The sequence below is a fragment of the Triticum aestivum genome, chromosome 1B (genome assembly GCF_018294505.1).
Source record: "Triticum aestivum cultivar Chinese Spring chromosome 1B, IWGSC CS RefSeq v2.1, whole genome shotgun sequence".
NCBI classification, from domain to species: domain Eukaryota; kingdom Viridiplantae; phylum Streptophyta; class Magnoliopsida; order Poales; family Poaceae; genus Triticum; species Triticum aestivum.
In genome coordinates, this window is record NC_057795.1 from 8,774,322 (window position 1) to 8,794,018 (window position 19,697).

Here is a 19,697-nt window from a genome sequence, read left to right on the forward strand (position 1 = left end):
GTGACTTTCTTTCTCCCCCCCTCGGAATCTCAACCTCTCCCTTGAACATCCAAAGCCCATCACCTCAACCCCTCCCTCCTTCTTTGTACTTCATCCGTAAAGAAATATAAGAGTGTTTAGATCATTAAAATAGTGATCTAAACACTTATATATTTTTAAAAGAGGGAGTACCAGATTCCAAAAACTACGAGTGTTTGTCCTAGCAACTAGGCGACAAACTGATATGTACTCCTCCGATCCATATGGTATCTAGACTAATCTACAATGCTAGTCAAACGGGTCGGGCCAGCCAGGCCAACCCGCGAGCACGCCAGCATGACCCACCACGGGCCAGGCATGGCATGGGCTAAATGGGCCGTGCTCGGCACACGACACGCCAGGGCCGTGCCTGGGCCTGGAGGCTGGGCAGCAGGCCGGCATGGCATGACCCATTTATTTATTTTATTTTTTCTAGATTATATATATACACACCTTTTTTAGGAGTGATTATATATATATAGGTCTTAAAAACCAGCCAAACATGCTAAAGAAAATATGCATCCCAACAAGGTAAGCATGTCATGGCCGACCCGTTTACTAACTAGGTCGTGCCTAGGCTGGGAGTACAGCACACGGGCCGACACGACACGGCCCGTCTAATACTCATTCAGCGACAACAAATATGGACTGTCTAGATACATCTGTTTCAGCAACAACTGGTACATCAAAGGGTGTTTTTATTTATTGGATTTTTATGTTTTTTGCCAAATAAAAAAAAGTAAATAAAGAAGTTGTACTCGAAAGCATCGGAGTTGCCGTCGCACCAACTAGTCTATCTTCCAGTCGTCTTCCACCTTCGCCTCCACTCCAAGCTCCGCCGTCAATGGCGCCCCCCAACCCCAAACCCTAACCCCCCCCCCCCCCCCCCCCCCCCCCCAACCCACCGGATCAGCCATGGGATCCCAGCCGCCGGGGCCCTCCCGCGCGGCCCTGGAGCCCTTCGCGACGCTGGACCCGGCGGCGCTCGCGTCGCTCCCGGCCTCGACCCCGCTCACCGTCCGCTCCGCGGCCCTCTCCGCGCCGGGCCTCCTCTACCTCGGCACGGGCGGCGGGAAGCTCCTGCTCTTCTCCCTGGCGACCCCCTCCTCCCCCGAGTTCCTCCGCCTGCTCCCCATCGGCGCCACCCGCCCCGTCTCCGCCATCCTCCCGCTCCCTTTCGTCGCCCGCGTCCTCGTGCTCGCCGACGGCATGCTCCTCCTCGCCGACCCGCTCCTCGCGCGCCCCGTCCGCCGCCTCGGCTCCCTCCGCGGCGTCGCCGCCGTCGCCGCCTCCCCACCCGCCTCCTCCCCGTCCTCGTGCTCCCTGGCCGTCGCGGTCGGGAAGAGGCTGCTGGTCCTCGACCTCGCCCTGCGCGAGGCGGACGAGCTGGAGGTGCAGACGCGCGAGATCGCCGCGGGGGTCGAGGGGATCAGCGCGCTCGCCTGGGTCGGCGACGACTCGGTCTTCGCCGGCACCGCGTCGGGGTACTCGCTCTTCTCCTCGAGCGGCGGCGGCATGGGCCAGCGCACGGACATATTCACGCTCCCCGAGTCGGCCGGGGCGCCGAGGATCAGGCCACTGTCCGGCGGCCAGGAGGCGATGCTGCTGGTGGACAATGTCGGGGTGGTCGTCGACCGGTCCGGGCAGCCCGTCGGAAGCAGCTTCGTGTTCAACAGCAGGCCGGACTGCATCGTCGAGGTGTTCCCGTATGTGGTGGTCGCCGCGGAGTCCAAGGTGGATGTGTACAGGAGGAGGAATGGGGTGCACTTGCAGACCGTTCCGATTGCGAGGAGAGGCACGGGTGTTCTGACCGTGGCGAGCGATGGTGATGGAAGCGGCGGGGAGGTCGTTGTGGTCGCTACGGCTTATAAGGTAAAGTAGGTATGTTGACTCAGCCATCAATGGAACTTGTCCCCAATTTTATAAATACACGATGTTGCCTTCTATGAGTAGCTTTGCGCTGCATACTGTGAAAATTAATGCCATTTTGTTAATCTTAGTGAGATGCCAAGTAGTTACAGAGTTATTGACTGGACATGCTTAGATGGGCCTGGAAGACAGGAAGATCATTTAACTTGAAATGGTCATGAATTGGAACTAAGTGTGTGTAGAACAGCAGCAACTTACACTAGTTTTGTAGCCTCCAGTAAGTTTACGAGCAAACAGAATTTACCTTCTCTTTTAGCAATATGCAGGCAGCTCCCTGATCAGTGTTGTTGTTGGTTGCTGTAAAAAACTACTCACAGTTGTTTGAGACATGCCAAGCTAAGCTACTCACCATTTTCCATATCAGTTTTCAGTGAAAAAACACGACAGAAAAGTGGAGCAGGAAATTGGCACTAACTGTTTTCCACTGATTCCAAAATGAGTTTAAGAGTGTAGTCTAGCAATCATCTGCTCAGCTGTAGTGATGCTACAACTAATTGATAAATGATTTGTCCAGGTTTTCTGTTACCGAAAAGTATCTGCAGTGGAACAGATCAAGGCATTGTTACGAATAAAGAGTTATACAGAGGCTATTTCTTTGCTGGAAGAGTTTGAATCTGATGGTGAAATCTCGAATGATATGATTTCCTTTGTGCATGCACAACTTGGATTCTTATTATTCTTTGACTTGCGCTTTGAGGATGCTGTTAATCATTTCTTGCTGTCGGAGACTATGCAACCAGCAGAAATATTTCCATTCATCATGCGGGATCCTAATCGTTGGTCAGATCTGGTATGTCATCTTCCTCCATTGTCCATTTTGAAATGATTGTATGGAGTATCTGCAAGACCCCACTTCATTTGTTTTTAAATTATTCTTGTGTATGACAAAACTTTATGATTATAAACTTTTAATCTTTTAGTATGATTCAATTAATTAGACTCAAGACAGTGTCTTCAGTGTTCCACAAAATTCGGGCATAAAGCTTTTGTAGCTAGGATCTCTTGCAACTTTTATCCACATATTTATATTTCGTGAACCAATTTGGGGAACTGTGAAATGAGTTTTGATTTTCTCCACAATGCTTGGCTGGCTGCTTTGTAATTAGTAGCTTTTAGTTAAGATGTTAATGCCTACAGGGTTCCACAGCCTGATTTTATCTTCAACTAATTTTTTTACGAGGATAACTTGCCGTTTCTAGATGGGATAGTTTAAAAAAAAATTGTTTGCACAATTTAGGTGCCAAGAAAACGTTATTGGGGCTTGCATCCTCCCCCCAAGCCTCTTGAAGAAGTTATTGACGATGGACTGGTAACACTTCAGCGAGCATTGTTTCTCAAAAAGGCAGGTGTGGACACAGTTGTGGATGAAGATTTCCTTTCAAATCCTCCAACTAGAGCTGATCTATTGGAACTAGCTATCAGAAATATTATCAGGTCTGGTTTATCCCTGGTATTTTTATTCATTGAACTGCAATAAAGCTGCATGTAGTGACCAATGTCCAAATGCTAAATGAAACTAGGTACCTTTGTGTTTCGCGAGAGAAGAGCTTGTCTCCTGCAGAGATGGAAGGAGTCGATACTCTTCTGATGTACCTTTATAGAGCACTTGATCTTGTTGATGACATGGAGAAGCTTGCATCATCTCAAAATAGCTGTGTTGTGGTATGTGTATTTCCTTTATAACCATAACCCTGCTTTGCAGAATCATGAGTTTATGGCTATTATATAGTATATGTTACTGAAATCAGTATTTAGTCTGGATTTGAAGATGGAATATAGTATGCTGTAGATTTGTTCTTCTTAGGTTTTCATCACATATGGAAAGGTGCATTTATTGTAAAAATTATGGGTGGTGCAGGACGAACTGGAATCACTGTTGGACAATTCTGGACATCTGCGGACGCTTGCTTTCTTATATGGCAGTAAGGGAATGTGCTCCCAAGCTGTTGCTATATGGCGTATCTTAGCAAGGAATTACAGCACAGGTCTGTGGAAGGACCGTCCTAATCTGCCTGGAACGGACTCCCAGGAAGCTTTGGCTGATAAAAAATCCGGTGAGGAAATTGCTGCTATCGAAGCCTCCAAGATACTTCAAGCAACATCTGATCAGGACCTTGTTTTGGAACATCTTGGATGGGTATGTGCTTCATGCTGAGGACCTGATCTTATAGTGAGCTGTTTCATTATCTTGTGAATATTATTCAATAATTTCATGCAGGTTGCAGACATTGATCAAGACCTTGCAACTGCAATTTTAACATCTGAGATGAGGGAAAAACAGCTTTCTTCTGGTAATTAATTTGTTTCGAACAATTCACTTTATCAGTACCTTCACTGGCATGGCAGTTCAACACATCTGCCTGTTTTTACTTGTGAGCATGTCAGTGCATGGTTCAGTACAAGTGTACAAGGATGTTCTTTTTTTCCTCTCCTGAAAACTGATTTTTTTAATAGTAATAATAATAATAATTAATCCTGTGGTTACAGCTGATTGTGTCCATGAGCTGTCATGTTTAACTAGTTAGGACTGTTTAAATAACTTTGACATGTAATGAACTTTGTTAACATTTGTTTTGGTTGGGTGGTACTCTGCAGAAAAGGTTATTGCTGCCCTTGATTCAGAAAAGGTTGGGATTCACCAAAGGTATGATGTGTTCATGAAACCTTTAACAACTTAAACCTCTCAAGATTCCATAATGAACCCCGATGTCTATGTGAAAAATATGTGAACATAAAAGCTGTAATTGTTGATACATTTTGTGCAGCTAGTTTGTTTGTTACACACTTATACGAACTTCAGTAATGGTCTAATGACAGCCTAACTAATTACTCATTCTTGTTGGAATTCAACATGTACAGTAACCTGAACCTTGATATGACTGCTTAGGAATCTTATATCTCCAATGCCGGATAATTTGAGTAGATATTGTTCTGCAATAATGATTAAGTGCCACCGGTCGTGTATTTAAATCCTCTATCAAGATTTTAACATAATGGGGCCTCTGAGTAGTGTTTGGTATGCATCTTACATTTGTTGATTCTTAGACAAACAGTGTTTCTCTATGCACGTGTTCATCATATAATGTTGTCCATGTCATGTCATGCGCTATGACGTTCATTTGGCAAATTCGAAACTCAGATCCTTCTACTATCACGAAAATCTAACTGGATAAGTTATGCAGATATTTGCAGTGGTTGATTGAGGATCAGGGTTGTGAGGACCCTCACTATCACACGTCATATGCACTATTGCTGTCGAAATCTGCCATGGAAGCATTTCATATGGAGTCCAATTCCGGAGAAAAAAATGATAAAGAAATCGACTCAGACATACAGTTCATTTATTCATTGAGGGAAAGGTTGCAATTATTTTTGCAAGCTTCAGACTTGTATGATCCAGAAGAAGTGCTTGATGTGATAGCAGAATCTGAGCTATGGCTGGAAAAGGTCTTGCGACAAATTTTCACCTTCCGTTATGTGGTTACATGTTCATCACTTTATTTGTCCACAACAGTGTTTAAGTTTCAGATACTAAGGCATTCGTTTTTCTTTTGTTAGGCCATTTTGTATAGGAAGATGGGCCAAGAGAACATTGTACTTCAGATATTAGCACTGTAAGATGTTATCCTGCACTTATTATTATTGGTTTCCCTCCGATCCGTATTAATTGTTGCTGATTTAATACAAACTTGTACTAAATAAGTGACAGTTAATATGGATCGGGGGGAGTAAGTTGCAACAGCAGTGGTATTCTGTTTAGCTGGACTTGCATGTCTTTACCATTTCCAGTGCTGTTGTTCTGACTGTTATTTGTTGGTCTGTGATGAAGGAAGCTGGAGGATAGTGAAGCTGCTGAGCAGTACTGTGCAGAGATTGGTCGAGACGATGCTTATATTCAGTATGTTATTGTTTGACTAGTAATTCTTTGTTGACTGGCTCGTACTCTGGGTATAGTTTCTTTTATCATGATCCAATGGGATTATCTTTGTTCCTTGGTTAATGTTATGTCCATCTTGCTTCGAACTCAGGCTTCTGGATTTGTATTTGGACCCGAAAAACGGGAGAGAACCGATGTTTACAGCAGCTGTCCGACTTCTTCATAATCACGGGAAATCTTTGGATCCCATACAAGTACTGGAGGTACTATTTTCTTATATTACCGTGGCGATCCTGTTATGCACAACTATTATTAGGATATAATAAGAATTCTGAAATCTGAAGCACAAATTTTTCCCAGAGATTATCCTCAGATATGCCTCTCCAGCTAGCTTCAGATACAATTTTGCGAATGCTAAGAGCTCGGGTGCACCATCATCGCCAAGGGCAGGTAAACACTGTGAAACAGGCTTGACTCTATGTTGAACTCACGGGAGGTCTGGCTTGCAATATCCATATATTTTAATTTCTTTTCTCTTTCTCTGTCTATCATTAGATAGTGCATAATTTATCACGCGCGACGAACGTTGATGCACGATTGACAGGACTGGAGGAGAGGTCAAGGCATGTGCAGCTGACCGACGAGAGTATCTGTGATTCATGTCGAGCTCGGCTTGGCACCAAGCTATTCGTCATGTACCCAGACGACTCGGTTGTTTGCTACAGGGTACAAGTCCAACATTTTGTGTAGCTTGCTGTTAATTTTTTTTTGCATGGAAGTTTCACTAGATCTGACTTGTTCTCGTGGTTGCCTGCAGTGCTACCGAAACCAAGGCGATTCTGTTTCAGGACGAGGCCGTAACTTCAGGAAAGATGCTATATTCAAACAAAGCTGGCTCGTCAGTAGATAGCGAAGACTGAACAGCAAAACTCGTACAGACACTCCTTTGCCATGAACAACTGAGAGAGGTCACGCATACCGGCCATGCGCTTCAAGGTACATGATCCTGCTATACAGTTCCTTCGAAATGGCCTAAAAACGCGCAACATCATCGGCTGCTTTCGATGGTGCTGTTAATTCATTCACCCGGGGCTGTCAACAGTCTGCCATGTGTATGCGATCGCCCTAGGGGCTGGCTTGCACACTCTTATCCCCGAAAATGTCGAGGAACTCGGATTCGTTTTCTTTTTCTCCCAGATCACTTGAAAAATGGGATGTAACTTGCAGGAATAGTTTGTTAGCGATAACTCTGTAAATGTGTGATTGTAATTTCTGAGCTGAGAGATTGAAACGACGACATCGACAGTGGAAATTTACTGGTATATATAGTGGTATGAGACTGGAATTTTGCATTGCAACACTACGCCATTAACAACAGCCGGATCGCGTCGAAACACGTAAGACGAAACTTATCTAAACATCTCTTGAACGAATCGGGGCGACCAATCGCATTTTGCTGCTGCCTGTCCATACATCGACTGAAAGGCCATTGCATCATCATCATCATGAACATCCACTTCGTTGTTGATATGCATCCATGGTGTGGTGGGTAATGCCTGATGATGCCTGCCCATAATCCATGTCCTAATTTCTACCCGCGCTGTCGGTAAAAAGGGACTAATGTATATGTATCTTGGAAATATCTGGGCCAGGTGAGTGATTGTCGCTGCCATGGCATGCGTTTCTGTTGCCCATTAGGCTGCACTTTGTGCAAATGTTTATTGATCCCACTGGGCTCAGTGTTAGTGCACCCTCTCCAAACTAGCACTTTTTACCACACTATAAGTACACTGCCCGGCACCATGCAGCCTCACTCATCAAGCCTAGAGACACCCACACACCACACATAGAAGGAGCTCCACCACTTTGATAGAAGAAGATGGCCGGGGCCTCCCCTCTCCTCCTGCTCTCCTTCCTCCTCCTTGTTTCGATGGCGGTGGCGGACCAGTGCCACGACGACGACCATGCCGCCTTGGTTGCCATCGACACCGCCATGGGCAGCCCCTACCACTTCGCGTCTTGGACGCCTGACTCCGCCTGCTGCGACTGGTACGACGTTGACTGTGATGCCGACACGGGCCGCGTCGTCGGTCTCCGCGTCTACCAGGACGCCAACATGTCCGGCGCCATCCCGGACGCCATCGGCAACCTCACCTTCCTCGAGACCCTCACCCTCCACCACCTCCCGGCCATCTCCGGTGCCATCCCGGAATCCCTCGCCGCGCTTTCCAACCTCTCGGAGCTCACAATCTCCTACACGGGTGTGTCCGGCCCAGTGCCCTCCTTCCTAGGCGCGCTCACTGCACTCACCCTCCTCGACCTCTCCTACAACACCCTCACCGGCGCCATCCCGCCGTCCATTGCCGACCTCACCAGCCTCTCCAGCATCAACCTCCGCCGCAACCGCCTTTCCGGCGCCATCCCGTCGCTCCTCCTCTCCAAGTCCCCCGATGGCGCCTACCTCCAGCTCTCCCACAACAACCTCTCTGGCGCCATCCCGATTGATTTTGCCACCGTCAACTTCTCCTACGTCGACCTCTCCCGCAACACCCTGTCCGGCGAAGCCGCCTGCCTCTTCGGTGCTGACAAGGCCCTCCAGCACCTCGACGTGTCCCGCAACGCCCTCAACTTTGACCTCTCCGCCATCGAGTTCCCGGAGCAGCTCACCTACGTCGACCTCAGCCACAACACCATCCGCGGTGCCATCCCGACACAGGTCGCCACCCTAACCGGCCTCCAGCAGTTCAACGTGAGCTTCAACAGGCTGTGCGGCACCGTGCCCACCGGCGGCAACATGTCCAGGTTCGACCGCTACAGCTACCTCCATAACAAGTGCCTCTGCGGCGCGCCGCTGACCGCCTGCCGCCAGAGGCCCGTTGGCTACCTCCACTAGAGCTTCTTCCGGCCGTCGGTTCAGTGAAAACCTCCAAAATAAAGCCATGAGATGATGTGATGTGATATGATGTGAGATGAGCACGTATGTAGTACCAATGAAGTGATTAGTACGGTAACCACCGCAGTGTAATGATAAGTACTAGTACGTATATCAGTGGTAACTAAACTGACCACTGATTAATTATGCCCCTGATGTTGTAGAGCTTCACGGAGCTAATGAATGAATGTACTCGATATTGCAAAGTTATATATACATAATGGATGTTGGTTGGTTTTCTTTCTCCTCTGCATTTGTGAAACGCTAGTATAGGATCACTACCAGAAAAAGGGAAATCGCCTAAAGGAAACTACTCGCTAACTCGCTAAAAAACAGACTTCTTCCTCTGGCGATGCTGCTCGCCTAAATCGATGTCAATGACTTATATCGTACTTCGCTACATATGGATGGGGCCGTGTCTATCCGAAAAATGCCGAGGAGCTCCAGGGAGCGGACCTCCGATATTTGTCCCTTCAAGTCACCTCGAGATTAGCAACTACCATTTGTCATACCGGTATGATTTCTTTAGATAGGTACACGAGAAAATCTGTGCTTGGCAACCTGTTCGATGGCAAAGATACTTTTGTGGTAGCTAAAAAAGAAGAAGGGCAAGGCGGTGGGGCTGCACGTGATGATGATCATGCAATAGAGGAAGGGTTTGTGGTTGAGGAAGAACATGTTGTGCTTGAGGATCTTGGAAGGCCAAGACTTCTCCAAAAACAGCAACAAATAAACCAAGGGACCATGGCTTAAGGACATTTCCGGAAAAGCAAGGTATGGTACTTGGCAAACGGGGCGGGGGGGGGGGGGGGGGGTGGTGGTTACAAACTGGACTACAAATGTGAAGACTTAAGATTCGAAACTGGCGATGTGTCAATCAAAATGATGCTCATGATAAGAGGTTTCACACTGTGGTTCTACAAGACATCTATGAGAGTATTTGCTTGGATCCAAAGAGATTTCTTTTCTTGTTATGCCTCAATAAACGGTCAACCTTGCTATCATTAACAAGCACCGGTGGTGAAGGCCGAAATAATTTTTAGATGTGGCGGAGATTATGGAGAAAACCATGTGTAGTACAATTATGCAAGAGCTCAAGAAGTGTTGGGGACCAAATGAAAGTTTTTTAATTGAGTGTAGCGCTGACCATTGACTCGTTAGAGAACTCCGCAGATTGATACTTTGATTCTCATCGGAGGGGTATTCTCAATTGAGGGATATTTACTTCTCGCTACATACCCTTGCACTTGGGGGGCCACCATGATTTCCGTTGGAACTTAAGAATAAGTAACATCCGTAACATAGGCTCCGGAGTCTACTAAGGTCCGGAAGCCACTGCTGGGTAATCTCCATTTCCCCCCTTTCCATACAATAAAGTTTAGTCTGAACTAGCGATTGAGCTCCTACTTTGTGTGAGAGGCTCAAGGAGAAGAAGGTGAGTCTTGGTGGCGTTGGTAAACCCTGGTGGTGCCCACACCTCTCTCACAGTGACTAGCTTCTCTCCAAGGAAGTTGGTACATCTCTGTCTCTGCATGCCTCGGTTTATCTGCAATGCCTAAAGTGCAAAAGGAAGAAGTAAATTTACAATTGCTTATTCCCTATACTCAATCATCTTGATCCTTCAGTTCCTCATAAAAAAACAGTCTGAAGGATTACATTTGGCTCAAAAGCTCAACACTAGACATCCTCTCAAACTCCGAGAGACGATCAATTACAAACCATCAACAAAGCTTAAACACCATTATTGATGAAGAACTAGTAGTGACATACATATATACTCAAGGATTTAAGGGATAATACCATCCATCAAGAAAGCATACACATATTCAATTCAACATGCAATACTTTTTCTACAAGTGCTTGCACACTAAAATTGGCAATAAATAAGAAAGAATTAGGAACTCCAAGTTTTGCCTTCTTTTGTTCCTTCTGCTCCACAATAACACTTTATAATTTGCAGAAACGACAATTAGTCACATCGACTGTGACTGTTTACTATGTATATTGAAGAGGTTGCACCATATTGTTCCGTCATAGCCGCAAGTTGTCTTGGCATCGGGGGCATGTCAATCTCCTGTAGACCCTCGAGAACACGTACCATTTCACCCATCATCGGTCGATCAAATTCATTATCTTGGATACACCAACATGCAATCTTGCAAACCCTTTCAACCTCTTCTAAATTGAAGTCACCATGCAAATTTGGATCCACCAAACTCTGCACATCACCCCCATGAAGCTTGTGGATAGCTTGAATTGGGAAAAATTTAGCAGAGTAGTTGTTCCTAGTGTTGTCTGTTCCAGATGAATTCCTAGCCCCTGATATGATTTCCAAAAGTACCATCCCAAAGCTATAAACATCAACTTTTGGCGTAATAGCATTCCCGCTAAGCCACTCCGGAGCAAGATAACCAACAGTTCCTCTGAATGTGGTTAGAATTCGGCTAAAATCCCGTCCGACTAATGCCGCCAACCCAAAGTCTGCAACTTTAGGAACAAATGATGCATCCAAAAGTATATTTTCTGGCTTAATATCACAGTGTATGATGCATTAGCGACAACTCTGATGCAAGTAGGACAATCCTCTAGCAATTCCAAGGGTTATTTGAAATCTAGTGTTCCAGTTCAGGATATCACCATTAGCATTGCTCTTCTTAAACAGATGGCCATCCAGAGACCCATTTGACATGTGTTCATATACAAGTAACCTTTTATCACCTTGGCTGCAGAAGCCAATCAGTTTGACTATGTTGATGTGTTGGATGAGTCCAACTGAGCTCACCTCGGCCCTGAATTGCTTCTCTCCTTGAGAAGCACCATCAAGCCTTTTCACTGCGATACTAGTTGAGTTATTTAATACCCCCTTGTATACAGAACCAAAACCACCTCCTCCTAGCTTTTCTGAGAAGTTTTTAGTAGCGCGGACTAAATCTGTGAATCTGAAGGCCATAATCCCTCCACCATTATCTTGATTGCCGTATAAAGGAAAACCACACCACTTGAATTTCTTCATCCAAATCAATAACAACACCATGAGCATTAGTAACCCAAGGCCAATAATGGCTCCCGCAGTAACAACTCCAACATGCGGTTTTCTTTTATTTTTTCTAAAACTTAAATCTTTGGCGGCAAGGCGAATGTAAAGAACATCTTCAGCTGTAAAATCAATGCCATCATTCATATTTACACTAAGTAATTCCCCATACCAGACAGAGCATTTGTCATTGTTAAAGGAATAAGCAGTGCAAGAGCAAGAGCTAAGACAAGCTTCTTCGCATTTTGTCTGAGTTGAAGCAAGGGCTATTAGTTGGGGCTTGTAGGGCAATGTAGCTTGAGCAATCGGGCGGAACATGTCTTTTGAACTTGTCATGTTTTTCTCACTAGTGCCGCAGTACTGTAATGGTGTGTTTCTGATGCATCCGCCTGTTCTATCATTAAACTCCCAATCCTGTGGTGACTTCTGAGAGAAGCCCTCCATACACTCAGATAATATATGTGCATTGTTGTTGCAGACTGCAAAAGGACCACATGTAGCAGGCGTCATGCAGCGACCATCAGGGTTGGCACCTATGGTTTCCCAGGTCTTTTTGGCTTGAGACCAAAACATCATTTTTATTTGACCAGAGGTGTCTAGTGAGACAAATAAAGGTGGTGATTCATCCGGTGAAGTGTACATGTAGTACTCCTCTCGGTTGTTATCAACATATGTTGGGTTAACCAGACCTTTAATCCGAGGATCCAAATCTACCAGTGACCGGATTATTGGTACCAATGTTGACGTTGTAGAGGACACAAATTGCCAATACACTACAGAGGGGCTGTTGCGGCGCTTGAGGACCATTCCCATGGCACCTTCTAGTCCAACACTGTATGAGCCAAGACCAGGATTAATGAGACTCTTCTTTGAGATGATCGTGTTACTCAAGCCGGTGACCTTGTCCCAGCCAAGCTTGACGCCAGGAAGCACAACATCTGTTGGGTGGTCGAAGCTCTGCCACGACGGCATCTCTTGGCTAGTGTTTGTGGGTAGGAGGACAAGGTTTCCACTGTTTAGGAGAACAAGGGTTGTAGTGGTGGTGGTGGTTTGTGTCCTATTGACGATGTGAGTGGACCAGACAAGGGATTCAGTGCCGGCACCAACATGGTGTACGATGATGACAAGATTACCGTCACTTGAGATCCTGAGCTGTGTGGAGTTGATATTGGGATGAGCGATGGGCTCCTCCCTATTAGCAACCCACACAGTAGTAAAAACTGGAATTTTATTGAACCATATGCCAAAGTACCAGCTAGAGCTGGAGCTGGTGTTGTGGTGGGACTTACTACTACTCATGGTGCTTGCAATCATTGTAGCTGGTTGGAAGAAGCCGAGCGCGTACTTGCCATTTCTTGAGACGAGCTTGCCGGCACCAGCACCAACGGCCGCGAGAGTTTGGCCTGCCATGAGAGTGTCGCCTGCAGAGGAGCATCGAGGAGCTGCGTACGAGAGGAGGAGAAGCCCGAGTAATGTGTAGATGAGAGGAGGCATGGCATGGAGAAGTGTACAAGTTGTTGGGGAAGATGGGATAGTTTGGAAGGATGGATGAATGCTTTGTTCTACTAACTCTTCGGAGAAGGAAGAAGATGTTGTGTGCATATATATAGAGAATACAACACCCTGCCGGGTGGTTGTACGTGTGTAGTTACAAGGTCAACCAGAGAGGTTAATTAAGTACATGGATTAGCTAGTAATCATGGAGTACTAGCTAACCGTGTGAGTTGGATACTTGAATAAGTTGAGTTTTCTTTCTATGAACCCTTGTGAACGGTGATTAATATATACGCGCAGGTCATAAACAAATATTTCGTCCAGCAGACTTCATCAGGGAATTAAATAAATGATTATCAAGGCGTATCGAATTGCAATTACAAAACTATCATACCAAGGTCAGCTATAACTCCGCTGACGGCAGATCAACAATAATTGGGTGACCACAAATATTTATTTGACTAGATAGCGAGGAATAAAATTAATCTCTCTGCCGGCATCATTTTCGTAGAGGGTTTGTACAGTCATATACACAACAATTTCTATCTATCATTGCGAGCAGACAACACTTTGTGTTAATTTTGTGATACATGTGTATAGCGACGGCGGCATGATGCAGAACTTGAGAGCAATTTGTAGTTAGCCAAGCTCTTCCGAGACTGTGATTTGTTTATGTACAGTAGCCTAATTGAATTGATGGTGGCTATACATAGGAGTAATAGTTATGTTTTTATATATGTTGGGGGAATCTGACCTTTGACTAGTGACTTCCTTATGTATTATCGATTCATAATTTGCTTTAGGTGCGTACAATACCAGAATGTTATTGATGGCGGCTGCTAGCTATGTTCTTATGTATGTTGGGGAATTTGACCTTTGATTACTTTGTTTATTTGTTACAGATTTGTACTTGGTGATCTCACTGGTTTTCGTTCATCAATCTTGGTGAATGATTCTCTCTGAAAAAAAATCTTGTTGAATGATTAAGTGTGTTTGCTTCCTAATAAGGTTCACTTTGCCATAAAAAAATTTCTCTAAGCCTCCGTCTCAGTGGAGATAAGTTGTTTAAACCGAGGAGCTTGTAGAAGCAACTACCAGAAAGTTGTCGATGTAGACCAGAAGACGCCGGCGACCGTGATCCACGGAGCAAATAGCCGCCCCGGAGAAGGAAACTTCTGAGATTGCCTGAAATTCACCCAATACATATGTACAATGTATGAATAACATAACTTCAATACATTGTTTAAAGGTTTCTAAAAAGTAAACTAAAATTTATTATAATATGGTCTAAATATCATTAAAATTATAAGAAATAGACCCAAAATTGGCTTTATGTTTTTTTGCACATTTGGAGGGGGTGCCATGGCACCCATGGAACCCCCACTGGATACACCCCTGATTTAATCTTAACAATTTCCAATTCGTGACCCACTTTCTTTGGTGTTCTTTTCTATGAAATGCTGTTCTTGAAAGGGGCTGAAAAATTAGCTAAAATTAGTCGATTCCCAACCCATTTCACACATGTTTTATGATGCAACAGACTTGGATTACTTTCTGCTCTTACTTCCAAACATGCACATTATGTTCTTGTACTACTTGTATTGACGGTTATTATTGAGGTAGGGGTGTATAGCGAATCCGTGAGTTGCTCTAGCCTGTCTGCAAATGCAATTGCTGCTCGACATCCTTTTAGTGTGAGTTCTCTCCAACCAAATACAATACTCTTCTTTTATTTGTTTTAGGCAAGGACTTGGAAGCGAAACATGCAAAATAGAATGATCACATGATCGCGCAGCCTACTCATACATGATAAACAGTTGCTGGATGGTCTGCTCATTCAACACATACTCCATGCTCACATTTCCCCCCATAAGAGATACCGGAGACTCTTGGTGTATAGAAGGCTATATATACCCCTGGTTTAGCTAGGATGTCAAAGCAAACATGATATGAGTTCATACTTGGGCACCCATTTATCCAGCCTTCAAGCAATTTGAAATATTGGAGAAAAACAAACAGAGCATTGTAGCAATTACAGGGAGAAACATAAGCAGGCCGTAATACCTTAGTATGTGTGTTTTCCTCTTCCAGTAGTTTGTGAAGAATAATGGGAAGGACGAGAAACACGACAGGGCGATCAAACCGGATGGGCATACTCTAGATGGGGAAGAGGTGCTGAATTCTGTGCGCCGCGGAACATTTTCAGGCCAGCAGTCTCATGGAGGAGATACAATGCTTCCTACGCCGGAGAGAGGATGCTATTGCAATGATTGGATGGGTTGTTGTCTTGTCTTGCCACACAATCGCCACCACACCCACACAATCGCCACCACACCAGTACTCATTCTGCAACTTTGCAGACCTTTTTTTCTTCACTTGCATTTAGTGTACTAAAAACTGACACATGATAATGAATTGGTAAACAGCTCTGAAATGCCACATATATTTCATGATGCAACAAGCGTTACTCTCTGCTCTTACTTGAGGGATGGTTCCTTTGGATCATACAAGAGTAACCTATTTGCGAATGCAATGTCGTCTAACTACTTGCACATTCAGAACTTCCCATCGTTCTTTTAGTGTGAATTATGTAGTCTAGTCACATAATCAGAAGAGTTAACAAAGACTAGAGATATATATAAGTTCTATATATATGCCCCTGCCTTAGTCATATGAATTTATATTTTATTCAGCCTATCAAAAATACGGGAGGAAAACAAAGACACATATCCATCCTCCACCACTTTTTCATGTGATTGACTTTGATTTGACCTTATTTATTAGGGCTTCTGTGTTTTTTCAATTTCTGTGAACCAAACACACAAGTCTAATGGTTGTGTGCATCATGATGATGCAGAGGTCGGGGTCATTTCCCTTTTCGAAAAAAAAACAGCTGCAAGTCTACCAAATTATTGTGTCTTCTAATTCTCTATTTTGCACTTGCGTTTTCCCAATCTCGATGATTTTAGAATCATGCAAACCAAATATGCACTGTAAGGTTTCCCTGGTAAAATATGTTGAGAATAGCCTTCAATAGCCATGGCCTGGTTAGCTCCCAGATTAGTCTTGGTATTTCCTGCACTTCAAATGCCATTACTGTATATATCACAAATAATGTCAGAACAAACTTCAAACTTGAAAAACCGCAACCTGACACTGAAAATATGGGGAATCTAGGCTGAAAAACAAACAGTTTCTCCTATTTCTTTCTGTACTATTGTATTCCATATCTCGATCTAAATCTTTCAGTAGCAGCCCTTATTGCGGCAAGCCACCCAATTTATCTAGAATTAATGAATAATCCTAACAAGATACATATGTCATTTTCTTTGGACTGTGGCAACACTCTGTGCTGATGCATAATTAAGTATACCTAAGTGCATCATCAACCTCTGAAAATTAAATTACCTCAACCTGGTAAATAACTTATCAGCATTGCCGGAGTCAACTGGGGAAATGGAAAGTTTCGATGCTGGCAACTTACTTAACCAAATTATTCAGGTATATTCCTAAAAATCATTTGCGGCTTTTGAAAGAGTTGATCCATCTAGATTTATCTTACCGCAGTCCTTTCAAATTTACCAAACTCAAGTGTTTGAGCTTAATTAGCACATTGTTGGGGAATAGCAGAAACTGCAGAAGTGTTGATGGAATAACATGAGATCTGGCCAGCCTTACTTGTATTCCAAAGAACTCAAAGAACTGAAATAAATCATCAACAATCTCACCGAGCTCTGGTTTTTAAATTTATCTGGGTTCTTGCTTCTTAGATTATATGTTCGAACTCCCAAGGCTCATTGACCGCTGCATCACATCCCTTCACAATCTAGAGCATCTGGACTTTTTATTTCAATCTATCAGTATGCAACTCGACTAAGAAGCTCTCATCATTCGACTAATAATTGATTTTGAAGATAACTAATATTGATTGTATCCTAGAGTCCAATCAATGGGCAGCAATTTATCGGTACTATAACTGAAGGTGATGCACTAGGTAATTGGTCGGCAATTAATATATACGCACATAATGCATGACACATAGACTAGAGCTGGAATACTGTTGTAGCTGTGGTGATATAAAAGATTATTTAGATCACTGCTTTAGTGATATGTAAACGATCTTATATTAGTTTACGGAGGGAGTAATAAACAAGCCACTAATTAAGACCTCAGAGCTTCGTGACGTTAGTGCATGTCCTAGATGGTGCAAGGATTACACACACACACACACACACACACACACAATGCATGCATAAATAGTTTTGAGATAAGATTGAAGATGTAGTACACATAATGCATGCATAAGTAGTTTTGAGATAAGATTGAAGATGTAGTAGGCACCGTTAATATTTTTATTTTTTTGAGAAACTAGGCATCGCTAATTAGCCGCTAGATTAATTAGATGTTCATGCAGGCCAGCGGTGCAGTGGCGTCGAAGACTGCTAGAGGCAGCTGCAGCGCGTCGACCCGGCGGAGGAGTGTGTCCCTGAGCCGCCGGAGCGCCGTCTCGAACTCGGGCAGCTCCGCCGCCCCGAGCGCCTCGACGTCGGCCTGCCACCACAGCGCCGTGGACCTTGCCGCCATGGCCAGCTCCACGTTGGCCTCCACGGCCTTCATGCGCTTCTTCTCCGCCTCCACACGCGCCTTGGTGTCGTCCAGCTCCCGCCGCAACGCCGCCAGAGCGCCAGCATCATCATCGTCGCCATGGACGATGGCAAGAGCGGCATCTTCATCTTGGCCGCCGACGTGGTGGTGGCAGCGTCGGAGGACGGCGTCGACCGAGGGGCTGCCGAAGGCGTAGGCGTTGCCGCGCGCGGAGCGGGAGAAGACGACGACGGCGACGTGGACGCCGCAGAGCGCGGAGAGGTCGCCGGCCATGCCGAAGAGGGTGGGGCGGCGCTTGGAGAAGGCCACCTGCCGCTTGGCCGGGTCCTCGATGAGCTTCATCTCGTCCCTCTTCTTCCTCCCCGTCCCTCCCTTCTTCGTCTTCATCTTCATCGCCATGGATGCTCGGCAGGAAGATGCAGATGCATGCTTAGTTTTGATTGATCGATGGGTTTGGTGGTAGGTACGATTGGTACTATCTATATATGGAGATGCAGTTAATACGTATTGATCAATTCTATCCTTGTGGGATTAGCTTCCATATTTGATGATTATCTGAAACGAAGGTTCCAAGAACCTTCCTTCAAATCCTCTTTTTTTAAAATAATTTTTTGTTGGTGGCTTATCAAGCTGGCCATTTGGTTCCTTCAAATCCTATTGATTTGTAAACTTTGGACTCCTGGTTGTACGTGATCCGACCTTTTGTTGAGCAGATCGCTACTTTAGTTTTTTTCTCGAGGAAGGGGTCACTAATAGGTTACTTCGTGCCGCGTCCCCGGCACCATCTAAGAAATTCAGATCCCCTCGTCTTCAGCTGCCATCTTGGAGCTAAGAGGTGGGGGGACCTCGGAATTTCAAGAGCTCTATGTTCTTAGTCAACGTCGAGTGATAATCATAGTTGTGCGAGAATATGTTTCCTCCTGTTTTTTGGTGGCGCCATGAGATTAGAGAGTTTTCTGTCCTCATAGATCCGATTGTTCGGATCTGTTGAGTTTATGTTACTGTTTCTAGCTTTTTTTGTTGGTTTGATTCTTTGTGGAGGTGAAATCTTTCATCGACACAATGGTGAATGTATAGTGATTCGATGACCTGCACTTCTAGGGGATCATCCCGGGCTCAGATACGTTCATGGATCAAGGCTTCACATCTTTCCTTTTTTTGAGAATCAGGATTCCCATCTTTCTAGATGGGCGACTGAAGGCGCTTTGACAAACAATTTTTGATATTGTTCGTGTGGATGAAAGAGTGACAAAATCGTTGCTCCAGTCTAATTGCAGACTATTTACCAACATTTTTGGAGTATTTCTTCGAGTAGAGATTGATACCATGAAGAAGGCGTTTCCAAGAGATTTCATTGTAATTCTAAGTCATAAGAGTTACTTTGTATTTTCTTGGATCTTAGGTCCAAATCAATGTACCTTTAATTGTCATGACTATCAATAAAATGTATAGTTGTTTCTAAAAAAAAACTAATTGGTTTATTTAGCTTCGTGATTTGCTGATTCTTTTCTCTTTTTTTCTGCTTTTCCTTTACTTTTATTTTTATATTTCTTCATTATTAAGCAAAACAGTCCTTACAAATTAAAAGTAGAAAAAATGTTTGTGGTGTCTTTGAAAATTGCTCATCATGTATTCAAAAAAGGTTTGCCACATTTATAATAAATGGCCATCGTGTAACTGAAACATTTTAACATCCATCTAGAAAGATATTCATCGCATGTCTCAAAGAATCTTCAAAGGTTGAACACGTAATCCCTCCCTCCCATAATGTAAGACGTTTTTTGACACTATAGAACTTTAAAAGGGTT

At 44.5% G+C, this 19,697-nt stretch overlaps 3 protein-coding genes and 1 pseudogene across 4 annotated transcripts; 2 read left to right on the forward strand and 2 right to left on the reverse strand.

Annotated features, from left to right (window-relative positions):
- The first annotated feature begins 924 nt into the window (after nt 1–924).
- Nucleotides 925–7,148, forward strand: LOC123103229 (vacuolar sorting protein 3). Of its 2 annotated transcripts, none has more exons than XR_006449698.1 (14): nt 925–1,890; nt 2,462–2,737; nt 3,185–3,381; nt 3,468–3,609; nt 3,806–4,084; nt 4,166–4,238; nt 4,543–4,591; nt 5,130–5,394; nt 5,506–5,561; nt 5,777–5,845; nt 5,976–6,087; nt 6,185–6,274; nt 6,429–6,550; nt 6,642–7,148. XR_006449698.1 is itself a non-coding variant. In XM_044524750.1 (14 exons), exons 1-14 carry the CDS (start codon nt 934–936, stop codon nt 6,732–6,734), a joined length of 2,829 nt encoding a protein of 942 aa, XP_044380685.1. In that variant the 5' UTR covers nt 925–933; the 3' UTR covers nt 6,735–7,148. The 2 variants fall into 2 exon arrangements, 1 of the variants encoding a protein (XP_044380685.1); XM_044524750.1 differs by having other exon boundaries at nt 6,380–6,550.
- A 504-nt stretch (nt 7,149–7,652) lies between these two features.
- On the forward strand, nt 7,653–9,003 carry LOC123083930 (polygalacturonase inhibitor-like). The gene has a single exon (XM_044505792.1). The coding sequence runs from the start codon at nt 7,704–7,706 to the stop codon at nt 8,715–8,717; it is 1,014 nt and encodes a 337-aa protein (XP_044361727.1). The 5' UTR covers nt 7,653–7,703; the 3' UTR covers nt 8,718–9,003.
- A 1,722-nt stretch (nt 9,004–10,725) lies between these two features.
- Nucleotides 10,726–13,284, reverse strand: LOC123083941 (G-type lectin S-receptor-like serine/threonine-protein kinase At2g19130; annotated as a pseudogene).
- Nucleotides 13,285–17,682: 4,398 nt separating this feature from the next.
- On the reverse strand, nt 17,683–18,295 carry LOC123083952 (agamous-like MADS-box protein AGL61). Its single transcript, XM_044505804.1, has one exon. The coding sequence runs from the start codon at nt 18,286–18,288 to the stop codon at nt 17,683–17,685; it is 606 nt and encodes a 201-aa protein (XP_044361739.1). The 5' UTR covers nt 18,289–18,295.
- Between the last annotated feature and the right edge of the window lie 1,402 nt (nt 18,296–19,697).